The 21,200-nt window shown below is 35.1% G+C and overlaps 1 protein-coding gene across 5 annotated transcripts in view; it reads left to right on the forward strand.

Moving 5' to 3' along the window:
* The window catches only part of GULP1 (GULP PTB domain containing engulfment adaptor 1), a 165,505-nt gene that overhangs the window by 120,204 nt on the left and 24,101 nt on the right, over positions 1–21,200 (forward strand). For all 5 annotated transcript variants that reach the window (XM_030018370.2, XM_030018372.2, XM_030018371.2 and 2 more), the window contains exons 7-10: positions 8,801–8,899; positions 11,654–11,791; positions 14,347–14,463; positions 14,841–14,933. In XM_030018370.2, coding sequence (XP_029874230.1) covers positions 8,801–8,899; positions 11,654–11,791; positions 14,347–14,463; positions 14,841–14,933 — 447 coding nt within the window. The remainder of the gene's footprint in view (positions 1–8,800; positions 8,900–11,653; positions 11,792–14,346; positions 14,464–14,840; positions 14,934–21,200) is intronic.

Genomic DNA, 21,200 nt, shown 5'->3' on the forward strand with positions numbered 1-21,200 from the left:
CATTGCTGTGGAATTGCACTGTTTCATGCTTAGCTGCTTAGGGCTATTGGAGCATTAGTTTCTTTAGATGTAAAAATTGTTCTGCCTACTGTTGTACTTCCCATAACTTTTTGCAGGGTCTTCATTATTCATTTAAACAGAACTTCCTCGGAAATGGACAGAAAATTTTGGGAATCAATGTTGAAAAATTTGATTCTGTGTTATTACTGTAATAAAAAAGAAAGAAAGAAGGCATGAAACACTATTCATGTAGCTCAGCTTTTAAGACTGAGGTTTCCCTTGAAGCAGCCATCTTCACAAGATTGATTAGTAATTGTGTAAGGTATTGAAACAGAAGTTCTTCGCCATTATTTTCGGTCTACCAAAATAGTACAGCTGCCTTTAAAGATTCACTTAGTCAATTCTTAGAATGTTTTATGCCAAAAAGATTTACTCTGCTGCCATTCCTCAGAGACATTATTGCCTAGTTGTTTTCAAGTGGTTTAGGCTAATGTAGGTATGACCCTTTTTTAGCCATTGCAGCGTGCTGCCAGTGGAAACAAAATGTATGTTTTGCGTGCACCTTGTACAGTTTACAGCTAATACTGGAGTGAAGCCTGCTGCGTTAGATGTTTTGTGTTTATAAAATTCCATTACCCTGAGCAAAGTTAATTCTGTGCAGAAATCTGTCAAGATAATATCCTGCTATGGAGAAGTTTTGATTCTATTTTAATGATGTTTTATCAGACTGCTCCAAAGTAAAGCAGCTGCTAAGTGTCTCTGTCTCACTGGTGGAAGTCCAGGCTAACCTGGGCTCTCACTGACCACTGGAGGCTTTTGGTGGGTTGTACTGTATGATTTGGTACCTTGAAATAGTTTGCTCTGAAAGTAGGTCCAAAAAGGATTTCAAATAACTGTTCTCTGAAGTGTAGGAAGAGCCAGAACTATTTTCCTTTCTTGGGGAAAAAACATTTGTCAGCCTAGCACTAAAATTTAAAAGTAGAATTTTTTTGTATATACTTGTGATGTCATTAGAGTATGTAGATATCTGTTCTAACTTTTTACACGTGTTCCCTAAATAAACCGCCTTGGAGATATGTGTCTGAATTGTTGCTGCCAGAATTACACTATTTTCTTCAAGCTTGGAAGTTTGGAGCTTAGGTGTCAAGTATTACATTGGATCTTATATAATCAGAAGTTTATTAGAAAACTCACAAAGTAATTAAAGGCAACTTTTGGAAAGACTTGAAAAATCTTGGAACAGAATTCAGAAAGCAATAAAGAGGTTTCATGTTTGAAACAGTCCTCAACTAACTGAATACTCAGTTCAACATTGATTTATGTTGTGCATCTGAAATCTTTGAAGAGAAGCCTGATTTTATTATTAACCACATGGTGTAGCTTGTTTTTAGAAAATGTTAATTAAAAATTTTAAACCTGTGAAAACAGCTTGAAAACTAATGTCTTATATTGAAAGAAAATGTATATAGTGTTTTTTGAAGTAGGAGAGTTTTTAAAAGATGTATAGCTTGTGATGCTATATTTATTTTTTTTTATTATATGGATTTGGTTTTAATCATAATGTTGTTTATTATAATTTGTTTTTAATGAAAATTAATAGCTAGCAGAAAACCAGCTGACTTTCTTAATCTTTGGAGCTATTTTTTACAACTGGCGTGCATTGCACTAATAACCTTTTGAAGTCATGTGCTTACAGTGATATATAGACCATGAAATACTGGGACTGTAAGCTATTTTTTTTTTAAGCCATCATGTCATCAAACTGTGTCAGAATAGACATTTGATATACAACTCTTCTTTAAATCAAAAGCTCTTAACTCATACAGCACAAAGACCTTCACTGGCCAAACAGGTCTGTGCAAAACTGTAGCAGTCCATTCCATGAACTTACTTTTACCAGCAGGTGGAGCTGATGTTCTACAGTAAAATACAGTAACAAGGAAATTTTTCTTGGTCCTTCATTTTACTTGTTTTATCCCAAATACTACTACTGCATTTTGTAAACACTTGACAATTTTGCTGGGTCAGTTGCAATTTGAATGTACGTTTTTTTCAAGCATCTCTATTTAATTTTTCTAGAGGGTTGTCCAGTGGTTTTATCTAGTTGGGATTTCCCCTTGTGTTTTCAAATTTCTTGGAGCTGTACTGCAGGAGAAAGAAGAAAGTTGGACACTAATGTTTTAAAATGTTTATTTTTATTTCTAAGTTAAGGTGAACTGTTCTCATAATTTATTACAAACAATTTTTTCCTTCCAGTTTTCTAGTCAAACTAATTTCTAGAATGAAATAAAAACTAAGGAAAATGGTACCAAGACATTGTATCAGAACATGCCTACATTATTTGAATGTGTAGATGTTGTCAAATCACACTTTATTTTATAAAGTAAAATGATTACTTTCCTTGATTAATGAAGGATATAACTTCTAAATCGGACTGTAGCAATGAATTTGGTCCTTCTGAAAAAGTGCTTGAAGGGTTGCCAGAGGTGAGAACAGGTGGAAAGGGCAGCATAACCAGACCACTAGTAAGAAAATGCCATGGAGGGGTGTTAGGGAGAAACCAGAAGTGAACACTTGAGTTTTGGGCTGTTCCTTTTACAGTCTTCAAGGGATGTTTTTGTGAGGACCAAACTTAAGGCTGTTCTCTTACCCAGCTTCCAACTCAGTCTCCTTTTCTCTTCCTCTTTTCTTCTGTAAGTGGAGATGACCAGAGATAATGTAAATAGAATTAATCACTTTGAAGCCACTTGAAATACTTTTTATCTGCTCCTTGACCCGTAAGGATACACAAAGTGAAGAACGCTCTTTCACGCATCTCCACACATGCTGTGATGCTGTCCTGCTGCTGCCCTTTGTGGACCATCAGTGGATATTGTTCTGAGCTGCCTTTTGTGTTAAAGCTGAGTTTCATTTGCTGTTGAAAGGACAGAGAAGGGTGGAGTACAGAAAACCTTTTAATATTGGGATAAAGAGGTTTCCAGTCAAGCCCTACAGTCATGTCTGTTCTGTTTGAAGTACTGGAGAAAGCAGAATGTGTGGTTCAGGACCAGCTGCGGACAGCCTGAAGACCAAGGCGGATCAGATGAGAAGAGTTGAAGAAGAGAATATCTGTTTACCCGCGCGCCTTCTATCAAAAAAACCCCCCAAACCAAACCAAAACCTAACCAAAAAAACACCACCAAAAACCCAACAAACCCCCACACCACCAAAGAAAATAACAACCAAAAAAACCACCCCCAAAACAAACAAACAAAACCCAACACCCCATCCCCAAAAACCCAAAACAAAAAAACAAACCTTCAGGGAGTGAGAGATGGAAAAAAGACTGTACTGCATTGTCTTCCATACTGTGGTTAATAGATCAATAGCCTTCCTCTCAGTCTAGTGTGTGTTTGGGAAATAAAACACAACCTATTCCATAGAAATGGATTTCTGAGACAGCTTTTTTCCCTACCCAGCTGATTATCAAGAGATTCAGGTTTGCATATCTGTGGCCTTTTTATCCTTTTCCTCTTCTTGACAGCTATTTTTCAGAGGTCGTAACTTTATTATACCCACATAAAATGGGCATGAGAGTTTGGACCATAATATGACCAAAAAGGTATGTAGTCACTGCAAAAGAAATAGGGGGTTTTTTTGGGGGTTTTTTGTGGTTTTTTTTTTCCCAGGCATCTTTCCTTATAATGAAAAGCATTTTCTCAAAGCCAGGTATAAAGCTGTGTCTCAGCTTAGACAACTACATTGCCCTCAAACAGACATCTTTTAAGATGTCCATATGAAGTGCAATGTCTGACGTCTCACTGGAAGCTTGCATAAAATGAGGTAGTTGAACCTCTGTTTCCTGGGCTGAAGATTAGCACTGAAATCACAGAAACGTCTACCTTTGATGTTTCAATTTTTTTTAATGAACTCTTGAATTGTGCAGAGGTGTAAATATTAAAGTACATAGTTTAGATTTGCATAACTTATTGATTTTGTTGGAATTTCTTTTAACCATTATTTCTTTAACTAAAGCTTCTGGATGTTTTTAAAACGTGATTTTTTGGGGGTTTTTTCCTCATGTTATTTTTTGCTGATTAATCCTCTGATTGTGGTTTGTTAAGACTTGATGCATAAGCATTTCAAATGTAATTTTAATAAGAATCTCAAAGTATGCAAATTTTCCCTGTTACTGTAATAAAAGGCAAGATATATGGAAGTTTTTGCTTTTCTATTTTTAAAGCTAAATTAAACCACAGAAAATAGATTTATTTGTGTCTATTGCTTTCCATGAAATATTCAAGAAAAATACAATGTTAATTCCAAAGCAGTTAAAAGCCGGCCCATCCTGCTGAGCTGAACATATTATTATTGGGCCAAATCTGGGTGTCTTGCCTGAGAACAATATATGTATAAACTAACAGCTTAAGAATTTGGCCCATTGTATCTCTTCCCAAGCCATGCTGTGATTCATTATAATTTTATATCATTGTCCATTTTGATGCCAATGGGAGGCTACAGATTTTTACTCTCTTAAATAATCTTGTTACTGTGTGAGCTACAAATATAACTTTGTTTCAAATGTGTGCTGAAAGGAGAAAATAATGTTTGTAGATCCGCCCTGTCCAGAGGACCTTCAAGGTCATCTTTAGATAGAAGGAATGAGTAGAAAAAATAGAAGAAAAAAGGCAAATCGGCTGATACCTGGTGTTAGAATCTGCTGTTCAAACCCTGGACAAGTTTAGGAGGTGACTGAACTTGGCATTCTGGAGGAGGTCAGATATGAAAGAAATTACTGATCAGTATCTGTACGTTATCTGTTATTACATAGAACAGGGAGTGGGCAGGAAAAGCATTAAGAAAGGAACTGGACCAGATTTTCTGAATTTATCTGCAACTAGTTTTCAGTCACTGTATCCCAGTAAACCTTCGATTAAGAAGTTGTTTGTCTTTCTGGATGTCTGTGTTGAAGAGACTCTTTTGTGTTTTTCTTTCACCATTAGCTTGTTTTTGATTTGATGGAGTTTCTTACAAAGTGGGTTTCCAGTCCTCTGCTAGCTTTTGCAAACGTCCTGTGATCTTTCTCCATTTTGTCAACATCCTTCTGCATTTGAAAACCTCAGAACATAAAATTTGAGTAGTTTCTCACAAGCAGCTGATGCAGTGCAGCCGTTGTTGTCGTCTTAGGGGTCTTTTTGAAATATCCAAGGATTGCATTAATCTTCGAATTGTAGTTTTGTGAGAAGGTCCACAGTTAGCGGAAAGCCTCCCATGACGTCAAGGCTTTCTTAGTTCCATCTTCACAGGGTAGTCTCCCAAGAAAGTAAGTTTGTTCCCATATGTATGATTTGCAGAGTTGGCAGTGCAACAGAGATGGGTTGTTTGCATACAGGCAATCTGTGGTGTTCTGGTTGGTGAGGTATTCTCTGTGTTATTTGCCCCTCTGTCAGCCTTCATGATCTGCAAGCTTCCTCTGTAATGAGTTTAGAATTCAGATCATTAGTTACTTTTCTCCCCATTTTTTCCTCTGATTTTTTCTGCCTGCAGATTTTATCAGTAATTATTTTCGTCCTGGTCATTGTTCAATAATGTCATGCTTAAGAAATAAACCCTGCTGGAATACATTAGAAACATATCTTCCCAATGACAATTTCCTGTTTATGACTGCATCTGGAGACTAATGTAACTAACTTAACTAATATTTTCATTGTATTGCTTTATTTCCTAAATATAATGGCATGCAAAACTCAGTCAAATGATTTGTCTGTTTTGAAAAGCTGCATTTTTTGTGAAATCCATATTGATCATCATTAATTTCATTTCACTCTAGTTCTTGAACTTGATTTATGCCTTTCAAGAGTGGAGGTACAGTAGGGTCTTTTTGTTTACCTTTTTTTAGTATTGGCACAGAATTATCTTCTGGAACTTCCTCAGTGTTGTAAGACTTCTTGACTACTTGGAGCAAGCTTTGGCCAGCTGTTTTAAAACTTGTGCAAGTTATTCAGATCTACTTATTTTAAAAAGTTTTCATGTTGTAGCTGTTGTTTGGGACTCCGATGATTACAGTTGGAAAAACAAGCATTTCGTCATCATTCTCAACACACATTATAGCTTTAACTCGGTAAAATCAAATCATCATTTATGCATCCTCTTCATTACTTCACAAAAATACTTGTGCGCATCTTGTTTATTAAGGGACATTTCAAAAAAGCCAGGGTTCATTCAAGTTCAAGGCTGTTCCAAATCGAGGTGCACCCCAGGATTATCTATTGCATAGGTATGTTTTTGTGCAGTGTAAAGTACACTGGAAATTCAGACGCCCAAACTGTCCAGGTGACCTGTGGTTTTTGTGGTCATTCAATTTAATGCATAGCAAAGTGAGCCAAGTGCAGAACCCTGTTGTACTATGAAATGGGATCACGTATGTTCTCAAAGTTTTATCCAATAAAAGGACATAATCAAATTATGAATCAGAAAGGAAAGCTGACGGAGTGGGGGTATTGAGTAAATCTATGAAAATTACCTGAAAGACTATTTAAGTTTAATACTCATCTTGGAAAAAAAAAAATCTGTGCTAATAAAACATTGATTTGGCCTATCATTTTCCTATTTTTAAACCAGAGACTTAAAATCGGTTAAATTGGTAGTATAAAATTTAAGTCAGATTTGGGGGGGGGGGGGGGGGGGAGAGGAGGGAGGAGTTAATTAGTGATTTTTATTAAAGAAAAAGGTTTTTTTCCCCTGTAGCAAATTTGAATTTTTCTAGAAAGTCAAGAAATGTTGTTGGCCAAAATGCCTGTAAACCGATGATTAGAGGGTTTTTAATTTTATTTTCTAGAAAATTATTTTCTTCTTAAATAAAAAGATGAGTATGAGATAACCCACCTTAATTAAAGGGATGGGGTAGTCATTAAGCTGTATTAAAAGTATACTCTAACTATTTGAGAAACAGGCTTGAAGATAAATAGGAGGACAGGAAAAGGATGTGTATATTACAGGAGCTATATACATGATACTGAAGAGAGACAGAACTAGAAGTTATGTTAGATTCGCTTGACTTTTGACTAGTTGGTTTTCACTAGTAAGTCATTGTGTACAAACCTTGATAAAATATTTGGCCAATGACTGTAGCAATCCTAGCTGTTGAAATATAAAATGGGTATTTAGATTTAAGAGTTGGTTTTAAGAATGGCATAGAGTAGTTTTAGGTGGGATTTTTGCTCGTGTTTTGTCTGGGTTTTTTTAACTAACTTGTGAAGCATGTGATACTTATCAGCTAATGTGGTAGATTAATCAGTAATAAACTGGGTAAGTCATGTTACTGTATGAAGTTAATAGGATTGTTTATAAATTAATGTTTAGCTACTAGCATTTTCAATAAGTGTGCTTTTAGAATGAAGAATAAAATTGGGAGGAAGGGAAAAACAGGTTAATTACATGCTTTTAGGGGGCTTCTTAAAACTAGTTAATAATTTGCTGTGAATGGAACTGCTTACAAGCAGAATGAGATAAAATATATGGAGAGAGTCATACTGTGTAAATCAGTTTTGTTCATGGAGAAATTTCCCAAATACTAGTTGGCATAGGAATAGGGACAGAGCAAAAACCCAAACCCTCAACTATCACCTAAATAAATAGTTAAAATCAGGGGTTTAGGTGTTTGTAGGGGAGGATCAGTTGGCTACAGCCAAGTACTTCACAGTCACAAGGTAATTCAGGCTTCTGTCTTCCAGGTCTAACCCTTCTTAAGATAGGTTAACACCCTTGTTGACATCCTAGACTCTTTATGCCATTAAAAGTCATTGTCCTCACTGACTTTTTATATAGTTTATTTGTACTGATGGTGAATTATGCACTTAGTTATACTTGAGTGGGAGCAAGTTTGAGGATGATGTGTTCAAACATATAGCTGTGAAGCAGAGACTCCAACTCCGCTGGCCTTCAGTGAGTAGTTGTCCTTAATTATGCATTTGAAAATACCATTCCAGGCTGTCGAAGACTTAAGAGCGAAAAGGCTTGTAACAGAGCAAAATATAGAGCAATTCCTTATCTTTGCTAAGAAAGTTACCAAAATACATGACGCTTCTTAACTGCCATGCAGTAGCAAATTTTAGATACTGTGCTTATTTTATATGCAGTGTTCATGAGAGAAAGACAAGTCAGATCTAACAGCTAGAAAAGGAGATATAAAAGGATGGAAAGTGTATTGAAATAAGACATGTTACCCAACCCAGTCATATAAAATGTTGTTTAGCCATCATCTAGTGAACTGTTAGCAAATAAATCCAGAGAATATGATGAAGAGGTCAAGTATTTCTTAGGTGTTGCCAGCTGTAGTGCTTTTCACACTGAACCTGTTTAAAATAACTGATTTCCTTAGAGGAACATATGGGAAGTACCCTCTGTGCACATGTACAGAAGTGAGCATAGAAATAGTGGGATGTGGAAAATGTAATGATGTTCACTGCTCAACAACCGAGCGGTTGACAAACTGTCTGAAAGTGTTCATGTTTCTACTGTTCTAGAAATCTCATGCAAAAGCTTAATTTAAGTGCATAAACAGCAGACAAAAGTTTCAAGAGAACCAGCTAAGTAATTTTAAAATATTTTTTCTTGAATTATAGGAATATTCTATAGTGTGCAGTCAGAAATGCTATTCTGTGCCCAACTGTGACTTTGGGAATGGTTGGCATTGTTTATAAGAGCTTTTTGAAGAAGGAAGGAAACAACTTCGGGTGGAAGGAGTTGAGAGGAAATGAGAAGTAGTAAATAAAGAAAACTTACTATTAGTGTGATTGCTGTTACATTTTTCATCTTACAGTTTGCAAGACATATCAAGAAGTCCGAAGGCCAGAAGACACCCAAAGTTGAATTACAAATCTCAATCTATGGTGTAAAAATTCTAGATCCAAAAACAAAGGTAACAGACGTATATTTTTATGGTGCTAAACTAGTATTTAAATATTGTTTTAACTGTTTCTAATGTTTTTATTGGTTTATGTTTTAAAAAAGTATTATAATGAAAGCCATTCTGTTGATGGGAAATTCTTCTAAAATACCATTTCTTGTTACAGCACATGGGTGACATCTTCCCAGTACGTAATACTCCAAAATACAGACTGTAGCTAATGTGGGATATAACTTTTTAATCTTTTCACACCAGAACTTTTAAACTCTGAGGAAGGTGAAAACACTGTGGTAAATAAATGTTAACACTACATATGATAAACACCTTTCCAAATGGTCACCATTGTGTGCCCACCTGTAGGTGTTTGCAGGTGAATGAGGAGACAATTTGTTTGCAATGACCCATTCTTCATGCTGCTTGCACCTCTCTTTCCTTAACCTATTCATTTTTTTTTCCTTCTTTTCTTGTGTCTTTAAATCTTTTTTTTATTGAATGCCCCCTCCCTAGAATGCTTATGTTTCTCAGGTGTGTTACCCATTTCTCTGTAAACTTCATGTAGCAGGCCAAAAGCACTCTTGTAGGTGTTTGATCTGGCACAGCATGACAATTTCTGCCTTTTCAGCAGTTAAGTCCATTGAGTCATCCTGTGGATGGGTTTTCGTTCCTTTGTTTGCTCTGGCATTTTGGAAGGGGTTACATAGTAAGCAAAACATCCTCCTGACAGACTTCAAAGAGGAATAATGAGATAAATATAATCAAGCTAAAAAGTATTTATTCAACAGTCAGCAATTCTTAACATCTGAGTGCTCTTAAATCTTTTATACATATGTTGGATTTGAATGAACTGTTTGTTACTGCTTCTTAATTCTGGAGTAATTGCTACCATTCAGGCAGCAATACTGCCTTTTGAGAAAAGGTAGTTTTAGTTCAAGGCTGTATCCACTTGCAACCCATTTTCACTTCAGACTCCTGATACAACCACAATTCAAGAGTTCATAAGCAGAGGGGGCAAGAAGTATCCATGTCAACTTTAATTGCAGTTTTTGCATCTTCATTATGTCATAGGCCGCCAGAAAGGGGTACTAAACCCCATATCCTGGCAAAAACTTTTAAAATAACAGTTTTAAATGCCAAAATATGTTAGTCTTCCTAACCCTTCCTGCAGAGATTAACAGAAAGCTGTGGGACTGAAGTTCCTGGGGGAATAGGAACATTCTAATCTCTTAGCAATGTTGTTATTACAACTCAAATGGTAATCAGCTATGAGTAGTCTTTTTATCTCCCCCACTTCGTTTCTTAAAGCTACATGTAAATGTAAATTTGAATCAAGTTTTCCTTCTTTTTGCACAATTTATAGATGCTTTAGGAAATTACTTAAATTCCATGTTATCATCACTGATTACAGTAATTTTTTCTGTGTGTTTTTGAAACAAATCACTTCAGTATTGTTACAGAGGAATATTGGTTTATATTCATGGGTTGACTATTAATTGTGATAGGAACAGGAGGCCTGCTCATGTATCAGGATTTGATTCTGTACTTGGCACTCAAAAAAGGAGAATTATAGAAAAGTGGTTCTGTCTTTAAATGATAGAAAGTAAGTATATGGATCTATAAACCTAAAAGAGCCAGAACAAGCATGCGTTACTACATGTAACTGTTAAAGAGCTACAACAGAAAGAGATTAAATGTGAGAGAGATTTGGGGACATGGATGAAGTAGGATACGCAGAATGGCTGTAAAGACTGAGAGAAGGAACCCAGTTGGGGCAAGGGGAAAAGATTGTCGTATGGTACATTTTTTTGATAAATGGTTGTGTGCAGAGAGGGAACGCTATTGTTTATGAGCTTATAGCAATCTGGGAACCCCAGTGCTGCACAGAAACTTTCTTTTTTTTTTAATAGATAATAGTTCACATCTCAACTGCATATTTTCCTTTAAAGGAAATACTGCTTTCCCATGTAATAAGCCAAATAAAATAAAATACCAAGAAGAGACTTATTGAAGAAAAACAACAAAAAAAAAAATAGTTGGGATAGTTTATTTCAGTCTTGTCAAGCTCTCTCAGCTGAAGAGCATTGCCACTGCAACTTTTTAAATAGCTGGAACGTGCTTTTTAATGGAAAGTAAAATATATTATTGAAAATATGCAAATAATAGTGTTTAAAAGCTGTTTATGTTGCACCTTAAGTAAGCAATTATTTAGATGTCTTAATTTATTTCTCTGTGCCCCTGTATTTGGATAACACAGTCATTTTATTTCTGTTTTCTGTATTTAAGATAGAAAGGTAAGGACTTATTTCAGTAAAACCATTTTAACAAACCCTGGGAGATGATGAAATCTGAAGGTGGTGTGCACCTGGAAAAGGAACAGACTATTTTACATAATCAGTCCCTAAATAAATTGCACAGGGATGCAAAGCAACAGTAAAACCAATTTTCTAGAACAGAAATTACTGTCCAAATAAACACTTTCAGATAAATGCTGTCCAAATAAAAACTTCCTGCTTACATTCAGTAAAAATGGGAACGTTTGTTAGGAGATGAGTTTGCTAGCCTCTCTTAGACTTTTATGTCCATTTTTGAGCAATGCAGACTTTTATGTCCATTTTTGAGCGCTCTTGTGTACAATGAGAGACATTCAAAAATGTTACTGCAACTTGCGTGCTCTTTGGTACATAAGGAAATCCAGAGGTTTACTTTGTGCATCTATATCCTAAGCAAGTATTGTAATTTCTTGAAAATAATCTTTCTTTTTATTTGCAGGAAGTCCAGCATAACTGTCAACTCCATAGGATATCATTTTGTGCTGATGATAAAACTGACAAGAGAATATTTACTTTCATATGCAAAGACTCAGAATCAAATAAGCATCTGTGCTATGTATTTGATAGTGAAAAGTGTGTAAGTATGCAAGACGCTTTGAAAGAATTTGGGTTACTGTTACAGACTTTGATTGGTCTGCTTTGAAATAAACAGTAATGGTTAATAAAGGCAGATAGCCTGCCCTAACAATTGGAAGGTCACTTTGATATAATCTTCATGCCAATATAGTGTCTTGTAACTTAGATGCATTAATTTAAAGGAGAGCCTTTTTCATCATTGATCTGCGATGGTTTTCTGGGACAATTCTTCTTACTACCCAGCTCGATATCCTAGGCCAAGCATCTGCAATACTCTCAGAGAACAGAGTGCATCCCACTAAGCTTGAAATGTTTGCACAGCTGTTTTGCAGAGATTGCTGCAACCCTGTGGCTGAGATACCCTCACAGGCTCTTCTGCTGATGTGTCTGCCTCAGACTTTTTTTTTTTTTTTTTTTTTTTAACAGCAAGGTTCCCCCTTCTCTGCCTGCCCCCCACCCCGTGTCTCTCAAGTTTATTAATGCATGATGCACTACCAGAGAATTCATTGCACCAACCACTGACATTCTCTTGTGTCTGAGATAGAACAGGGCAACTGTTCAAAAATGCGCAATAGCAGGAAAAAAAAAAAAACTTTAGGACAGGAAAGGAAGAAAATGGGGTCTAACTGAAACACAGTCCTGTGTTTACCCTGGCAGAAGGTAATTAACAAATAAAAACACTGGAATCAACACCAAACATGGATGTTCAGGTTTTTTTATAATCTGGAGCCTCTCTTTTGTTTTATTCTGAAGTAGCTGAGATATCATACAAAGGAAATACTAAGGCAACAGTATTTTTTTTTTTTTTTTTTTAGAAAAAGATGCATATTCACTTCTATTTATTTGCAATTATGTAGCATTATGTGTTACTTTACAGTTTCTGATGATTTTGTTGTTCACCTGCATTGCTCCAGTGCCTTCAGTAGATATTGTTCAGAATTGCTATACACATCTGTTCATTTCTCTTCAAATTTCTATCTTGAGCCTCTTTTTCACACATTCCCATGATTTTAAATTGCCCTTGCAGTCTCTGCACACTAGTACCATTTTTATTCCAGACCAATGCACCGTTTCTTCTTCTCTCTAACCTGATACTTAACTTAGTGTCCTTTTTTCCTTTGTTTCACTCTTTGTTCATTAGTACTCTCAGATTTAAAAGGATCCCACCTCAGCTGGCACTTTTCATTTCAGCCAGCCTTCATCCTTCTGAGAAGATAGGACTACATAACTCTCAGTGTCCATTACACTTCTCTCTTACTAACATAAACAGTTATTCTTTAAAGCAGTCCTAGTTCAGTTTTCTTGGTCTAATTCAGTCTAATTTGGTTGAAATAATTTCTTGCGTGTGGTTTGGGTTTGTGCTTTTTTTTTTTTTTTTTTTTTTCCTTAATAAATGTGGCTGTATGGTTTTTTTCCCAGTAAAAAGGTAGAGGGGTTAATTCCCTATTCCTGTAGAACTCAGGTCTTCACACACCTCTACTGAATGACTTTACTGTTGCACTGATGGATAAAAGGCTGGGAGCGTCACATTCTGTACCATTTTTGTGCATGCAGCCCTTCATGCTTGTACAGCTAGTGAAGGAAAAATATTCTCGCATTGAGCGGAATGCTCTGCTTCCATGAGAAACAACCAGTCCAGGTTTTCATTTCAATAAAGAAGAGAAAATTCTAGTAAAGCATTAGCCAGATTAATGTTAGTTCTGATTTTTTTTTTTGGTCCCCTGCGAAATTGTTTAAAAAAATAAAAAAAGTTATTACTGTGTTTACTTTCTCTACTAAAGTTCTAAGGCAAATGGCATATCCATATGTTCACCTTTTATTGGTGCCTCTTGTAAGTCAGCATTCTTTTCTGAAAGCTTGGTGCGCTCGATCAACTTCTTGTACACTTATTTTTACCCGTTATTTTTAAAGTAGATTTTCTGCACTGACTGTATATACAAATCACAACATACGACGTGAATCAGCATAGAACTACTAAATTATTCTGGTTTGCACATACAAATGCAAATTCTGTTTGGTTGAATTTTTGTAATCGGAAATACTTGCGCAGATAAATACATTTATCTACAGTATGCTGATTGAGATTTTATAGGACTTGTAAAAATAAGTGTTGAAATCCAAATTTAAAAGCAATAGGGGTCAAAACATCCATTAACATGAAAACATTAATCCATTAAAACTAAAACAATTCATTTAATGGTTGAAAAGCCTGTATTTGCTTCAGAAATCATCACGAAAAGACATACTGCAGCATACTACCTGTATTTACAGAAGTTAGAGGCATAATTTATACTAAAAATTAGCTAATTGTGTTCTGCCTGTTCAGTCTCCCTTCTTTAGCCAAAGTATATTTAAGTTGCTTTCATGGCATTTTCTGTCAAGGTATTTTGCTGAAGAGTGTTTGCCATGCTCCTTTGTAGTGTTGACTTCAAGATGGATGAAGCAAACCCTTTGAACCTGATACATGGTGTGAAGTATTTTGTGATCATCTGAAACGAAAGTAATTAGATAAAATATTCTTAATATACTAATTTCTATCTTATTTTTTATGTAAAGGCGGAAGAGATAACTTTAACAATTGGTCAAGCATTTGACTTGGCTTACAGGAAATTTCTGGAATCCGGAGGAAAAGACGTTGAAACAAGGAAACAAATTGCAGGTTTACAGAAAAGAGTAAGTTCTGAACTATGTTTTTTAAAGAAATAAAAGAACATGTTACTTTATTTGTGTTATCTGCTTTCTATGACAGCGTAATTTCTAGCATTATTCTCAGGTTGCTAAGAATTGCAGCAGATACTAAAAAAAGAAAACTGAAAAAAGACTTGGTAACTGTGAAACAGTATTTTATGTTTTGCATCTTGCATGGTCATTAAAGAGAAAAGCAAGGTTGAAATATGGAAGATACAGAAGTTTAATTGTTTTTTGTAATCAGATAACTAGTTAAACATTGCTTCTAAATCACCAGATCTCAGATAAAACTTACTCTCAATGGACCTTGTTGAAATGAATTAATATCTCAATAGCTGTTGCAATAACCACTTGCTTTGTAGATTCAGGAATTAGAAACTGAAAACACAGAACTGAAAAATAAAGTTCAAGATTTGGAAAACCAGTTAAGAATAACGCAAGTACATGCATCTCCAGTAAGTACATGAACGTAACTCTTATATCTGAAGTTACTCTAAATTTATAATCATTGTGCTATGATAATTATTAGCACCCATGGTGTTTCCAGTGATTGTGATTAACATACAGTGATCATGTAACATATCTGTTGAAATGAATATTGAAGTAACAGTAAGATTGTGACAGGCCAACAGAAGTGCAAATTGCAGTCGCTCAAATTGTGGTTTTTTAATCCCCTTGTCATATCTATTTGTTGCTGCATAAAGACAGTAAATACTCATTCTAGTAGACATCTAAGCGTGCCAGCTAAGGATCAAGAACTCTGTTCTGCACTTAAAGCATCTGGTTCACGAATGCTAATTGGGATTTTTCTAGGAACTTTCTGTCACAAAAATATTGTCACTTACAACTGACATTTTCTAAATTACTTTTAAAAAATTTTGTCTGTCTTTCAAAGGAGTCATTAGGTCTCCAGAACTAACATTGGGTGGGTAGGTAAAAAGGAGCAAGCGCGGGTTCCTCTTCATTGGAAATTTCTAATGCTTTCTGCAGTTCCTATGGATGGTCACGACAAAAGTATTTTTAAATGACTGACAGTTACTTATATCTAGGCAGGACCTCTAAAAATGCAGGTTGCACTGCAGACTGATCGTAATGACTCCCCTCTTCTTATGACTGTATTCTGTCTCTACAGCATTAGGTAACTGTGAAAACAAATAGAATTATTTAATGTACGTATAGCAAAATCTTAGAAAATGATGGACTGCTTTTAAGCTGTGCATTTGGGGCTGCCTTGTTCCTGCTCTGGATGTGCACCATTTCACTTTAAATAGATGTTTAGAAATTTGGACAATGTAAAAGTATGTTTATTATGGTGATGACAATTTTTCAGTAGTGCCTATACACTCCCTTGATATTGATTAGATGGTTGTTCCCATGAGGAACTGTCATTTCATTTTACTAAAATCTGTTTAGTGGAGAGAGCACCATAAATTATAAATACTGCATAACTACCACAGTGAAAATTGTAAATTATGGATGTCTTCTCACTTACAAAGAATTCAGTGATAGCTAATCAACTTTAATGCTAGATTTAAAGTCAGTTTAGTCAATTCTTTAATATTTTGTTTTCCTCAATTGGGATGACAGCTAGTTTGGTTTTATTGATGAATATAATAACTAAATGTATCTTCTAATTCAGTTAAACAGGCTCTTAAGTCTCTTGTGATAGATACTTTTCTCTTTCATTGAAATTAATGAAGAACTTAGTAATTGCATTTAGCAAAAAAATTAAAGAAAATTATTAATAATGACCAAAAAATATCCTGTAGTTTGTGATTTGTTTTATCTTTTAAGACAATGGTGTCTCATTCCTTATTAAAGAGTTAAGATCTAAATTTGTAAATTTGCCAGCCATTTGTAAATTCTCTCCCCAGATGGTGTTTTATAGTTAATTACTGTTGGTACAATGAATATGCATATTGCTTAAATAGCACTTATGCTACAACAGAATTTTATAATACAGATAATTATTCATATGGAAACATTAATTCATTTTGATAAATCACTACCAGCTATCAGTTTTCACATATAATTTTATTGCTTTATTTACTCCTTAATCTTTAAAAAGAAAACTGCAAGCAATTTGTGTCACAAATTTCTGAGTTTCCTCATGATTAGAATTGCAGTAAGAGGCATCTAGCAGCCTATGTAATACCTATATAGATTCTGCTACAAAATAGATTTATATAAATGAATAAATATTGGAACAGGTTGTCCAGAGAGATTGGAGCTATCTGTACTCCCTGAGCATAGTCCTGAGCAGCTTCAGCTAACTGGATCCTGCTTCAGGCAGGAGTTTGGATTAAGCCACTTTCCTCCTACATGCTTCTTCGATCAGTTGTGCAGCCAACAATAAAACAAACAAACAAACAAAAAAACCCAAACACATTTTTAGAAAAGTGTCCTTTTCAAATCTGGGAACATAACTGTATCCACCAAACCCTATCAACTTTTGTACCTTACCCAGAGACATCATTGAAGTAGGTCTGGTTTAAACTAGATTGTGTACGTTGTAAATCAGAGCTCTTAATTGTGCTAGCATAAGAGTAAGTATATATAAATGCAATGGTTAGGTTGAAAATAAATGAAGGAATGGAATATTGAGGTTATGAAGTTACTTCAGTGCAGGGAAAAGGAAGCATAAATATTTTTAAGATAGTTTGAGTCTGATAAAGGAGTCATGAGTCAAAGTGCCGGGAATAGCAGTGGCTATGATTTGATGATACCTATATCTTCTTTTACTATGTGAGCGACAAATACATATGAAAGAAGGAAATCGCAGACAGCTCATAAGACGATTGCCTGTTAGTTTGCAATTAATTTTATACACTTTTAATTCAAATCAACTATCATTTCAAGCATGACTTTACAAAGTCTGAACTTCTATTAGAAAAAAGCAGAAGTGGTGCAAAGAATATTTTCCTTTATTTCCACATAATTTCTGTGATGAAAAAGATCAATTTAGTTTCAAAAAAAATTATATAGATTTTTTTTTGGCTGAACTTAATTTTAAAACTTTAAAGTACCATATTGTTTAAAATTTCTGTACTACTGCTGCTCTATGTCTTCAGAATTAGAAAAGAAAAATAGCAGTTCTATCTTGTGATCATTTTTTCAGAGTAAAAATTTCAAATCTGCTAATAGTATTTTGTTAAATACTGAAATAAAATAGTTTACATAAATGAAGCAGAATATCCAATGTGGGGAATAATACCTCATCTGAATCACTTCCTAAACACTTTTGGTTAGATGGGGGAAAACTTGCTTCCCTGAAGATATTCTTCCTGTTATGTTCTATGAACATAACACAATCAGTCTTGTGATTTAAAACAGATTTGTTAAACTATACATTTTAGGTTTTCTCACAGCTCTCGTATCCATGCTATTGAATTATAAAGAGATGCCAGTGCCATAGGAGAGCTTTCTGAAGCTTTTTAAGACATAATAAGTCATTTGATTTATATATATTTAGTTAATTTGATACAGCTATAACTCCTTATCTGTCAGTCCAGTTTGATGTTATGCTGTGTACTGAGGTCTAGGGAGGGATCGTTTAATGATCAATGGAAAGTTTAAGCCCTGACGCTTGATACCTAATATGATAAAAGTACATGTGCCATTAACTGGCATCACAGGAGGCAACTACAGATGGTTATCAAGTTGCTTCTGTTTATGCTTAAATAGTACCTTGGATTTTGGGGTCTTATGCTTTCCTTTTTGTATTTGGTTGTTTGCATGCTGTTTGTACTTTCTCAACGTTCGCCACGTGCTGAAATGGCTTTCCTGTCTTATAGGTTGTTGACTGCGCTTTTCCTTTAGTCATTAATGCATGGTCACAGAAACACTTGGTAATCAGCAATTGATTTAGCACTTCGGAATTCAACACTAGCAACCCGATTAAACAAGTATATACTTAAAGAAGCAGAAGATGTTGTAAGGGTTTGTGATGACAGTTCACAGAACATGACAAATACAAACATTGAAATCACATTGTGTGCTACATCCTCTTCTCCTTCAGTCCCCAGCCCTATGGAAGGGGGACTGCAAGCCGTGCTGTCTAAGCAGCCATAATTTCAAGCTGACAATGGGTGTGTATTTTCCTTCCCCATGAGAGAAGACTTAGGGGTTTTAGTATTTATTGTACCTGTAGTGTGAAACGGTGCTGTTACAGACAGCAAGTGATGTCACTGTCATGCTTTATTTGTTAAAATAGTGATCTAGGACAGAATGTCTTTCCCACTTGGGAACAAGTAACAGAAACTCTCAGTAACTGAGAAACCTTGCTATCATTTGTATGCAGTGCCAGTCTATAATTTCTTTACTCCTACTTCTTCCTTCTGAAGTTGATTGATTTTTTTTTTGTCTTTAATTATTTTAGACACATTAGTCTTCCCATTAATTTTAAATGAAATGAAGTAGGTAGAAAACACCTTCGGAAATTTGAAGCTCAGTTCTTTTTGTATTATTTCACTGACCCTTGACACTGTTGGGTTTTAAAAAAAAAAAAAAAAGCCAAAAAAAACCCCGAAAATCCAGTGCTGCTTTTTCTGACAGGGAAGCTAAAGCTCGGGTCTTCTGATTCCCAGACCATTTTCCCATGAACAGGACCAGATTGCATCTCCTGTTCTCACTTCAGTATCAAAAAGACAATAGAATCTGAGAGCATCTTTAAACTGTGGATGGATAACTTAATATGTATATAGTTTTAAATGTTTGGCTCATTGAACATTTACAAAAAAATAATCTAGTCTCAGTGTGCTGCAGTTCTAAGTAGATACATCGAGACTGTCATTTAAAATAAACTTTTCTAACTTCCTCTTGTTTGATATGGGCTTGCTAAATAAATATTTTGGATGATTGGTTAATTTCACATATGAGAGAATATTTTTCCATCTGAAACACCAGTTACTAATTGTTTTAATTAAATTCTTTTTTAGGCAGTAATAATGAATTGGAGTATTAGGGGTTTTGTTGAGAGCCCTCAATTGCTCTATTTAAGAAAAATCCACTCACATGAAAATTGAAAATAATAATAATAAAACTAATTAGGGATGACTTTTCTCCTCCAGTTCATAAGTAGTGCAAGTTATAGGCTTGTTTGGGAAATACAAAGGGAAATCTAATCTAAAACTGCCTTCCTGATTCTTCTTGCTTATATTGCAGATTTTTAGCAGCCCATGTAAGGGTTTATTCGAGGACTCTTTTTAAAATACTGGCAGACTGAGATGGGTGTAAACGATATCCATGAATAATGCAGTTACGTACCGTTTACATTTTTGCAGTGTGTAAATGGGTGCACAGCATTGACAGCAGTAGACTTCTGCTTTTGAAGGATACTTTGCTGTCAAAATTATCTTGTTGCTTGGTTATTAGTATCACTATCAAAATTTTTCTGTGGCTGTTCTAAATCTAGCCATATGGCCAAATCAACATCAATCTAATTTAGGTGCTTTTTCTATCAGTTCATAAACTGTATGGGAAAGATAAAATTTCTTTCTGAACCTATAAGAGAAGCCATTAAAAGCAATGAGATCATACTTGGAAATGAAAAAAAGAAAACTAGGTTGTATAATCAATTACTTTTGCATAAAATGTATTGTGAAAGTTGAACATCAAATTACCAATCTTCTGCACACTTTTTGTCTCAGGATATTGTAACTATTTAAATTTGTTCAGCACATTCAGTAAATACTAAACTGGTTAGTCATCATTTTTTCTACTTTTGGGTTGATGTTTTTAAGTACGCTAGTCTTGCTAAAAGTTTAAAAAGTTAGTCCCTAAAATGTCTGTATTTGCCAATGCAGAAGTGTTATGCAATAGAAACTGTCACTTTTTTCCATTTCCTGAACGGATCTGTCAGGGACATACTATACCAAACTAGGAGTTTCCTTAGAGTAGTTTGCCTTTATAGCTGCACTTACATGTGCTGTGGGAAATGTTGGCATGGGATGTTTCTTTTGTTTCTCCCTCCCTTGCATGTACAGCTAAAGTTTCCATTACTTTTATATCTGTGCTGTTTACTTTTCAACTGTTTTAGTGGCTTGGCAATACATTAGTCACTGGACTTTTTTGCATTTGGTCTTGATTTTATGAGGACAATCTGATTTTTATTCTGTTGTTTGCTTATGATGACACTGCTGAAGTTTGTATCACAATAAGACTTTGGATGCTACTGCTATGTATAAATCCAACCTCCAAAGATCAGTGCATCCCTGGGAATGGTGTTTCACATGACATCTGGTTTTGCTATTTATATTGCTAGTGTTACCTAAAGCAGCCTGGGTTAGCTGTACACACAGCCTTTGTGGGTTAGCAGTTAGATACAGTTAGCATCCTCAGTTTTTATAGTGGACTGAACAGTAAACCATTGCAGTCCATTGAGGAACCTCTGTTGAGATAAGAGATTTTTAATCTGTTGGGGCTTGGCTGAAGTTTATCAGGCATGCCTTTAAGGCTTTTCTCTTTGAGCAACATGTTTAAGGCAGAGAAGAAAACTGTGACAACTGCGTGACTATGAGGTTAGATAGAAGAAAACAGGAATATTCAGGAAAATAACTTGAAAGAGAGGATGATGAAATATGAGGGAAGCAGAATTGAAAGGCAGCAGGAAAAGGTATTGGGAGAAACAGGCCCCAAAGGAACGGTGTTCTTCCATTGACCATAAGTATTGTCAAAGTAGCAGTACATAATATGTATTCCTATCATGGCAGTGTTGCAAAAAC

Source organism: Aquila chrysaetos, chromosome 6 (assembly GCF_900496995.4).
Source record: "Aquila chrysaetos chrysaetos chromosome 6, bAquChr1.4, whole genome shotgun sequence".
Lineage (NCBI taxonomy): Eukaryota > Metazoa > Chordata > Aves > Accipitriformes > Accipitridae > Aquila > Aquila chrysaetos.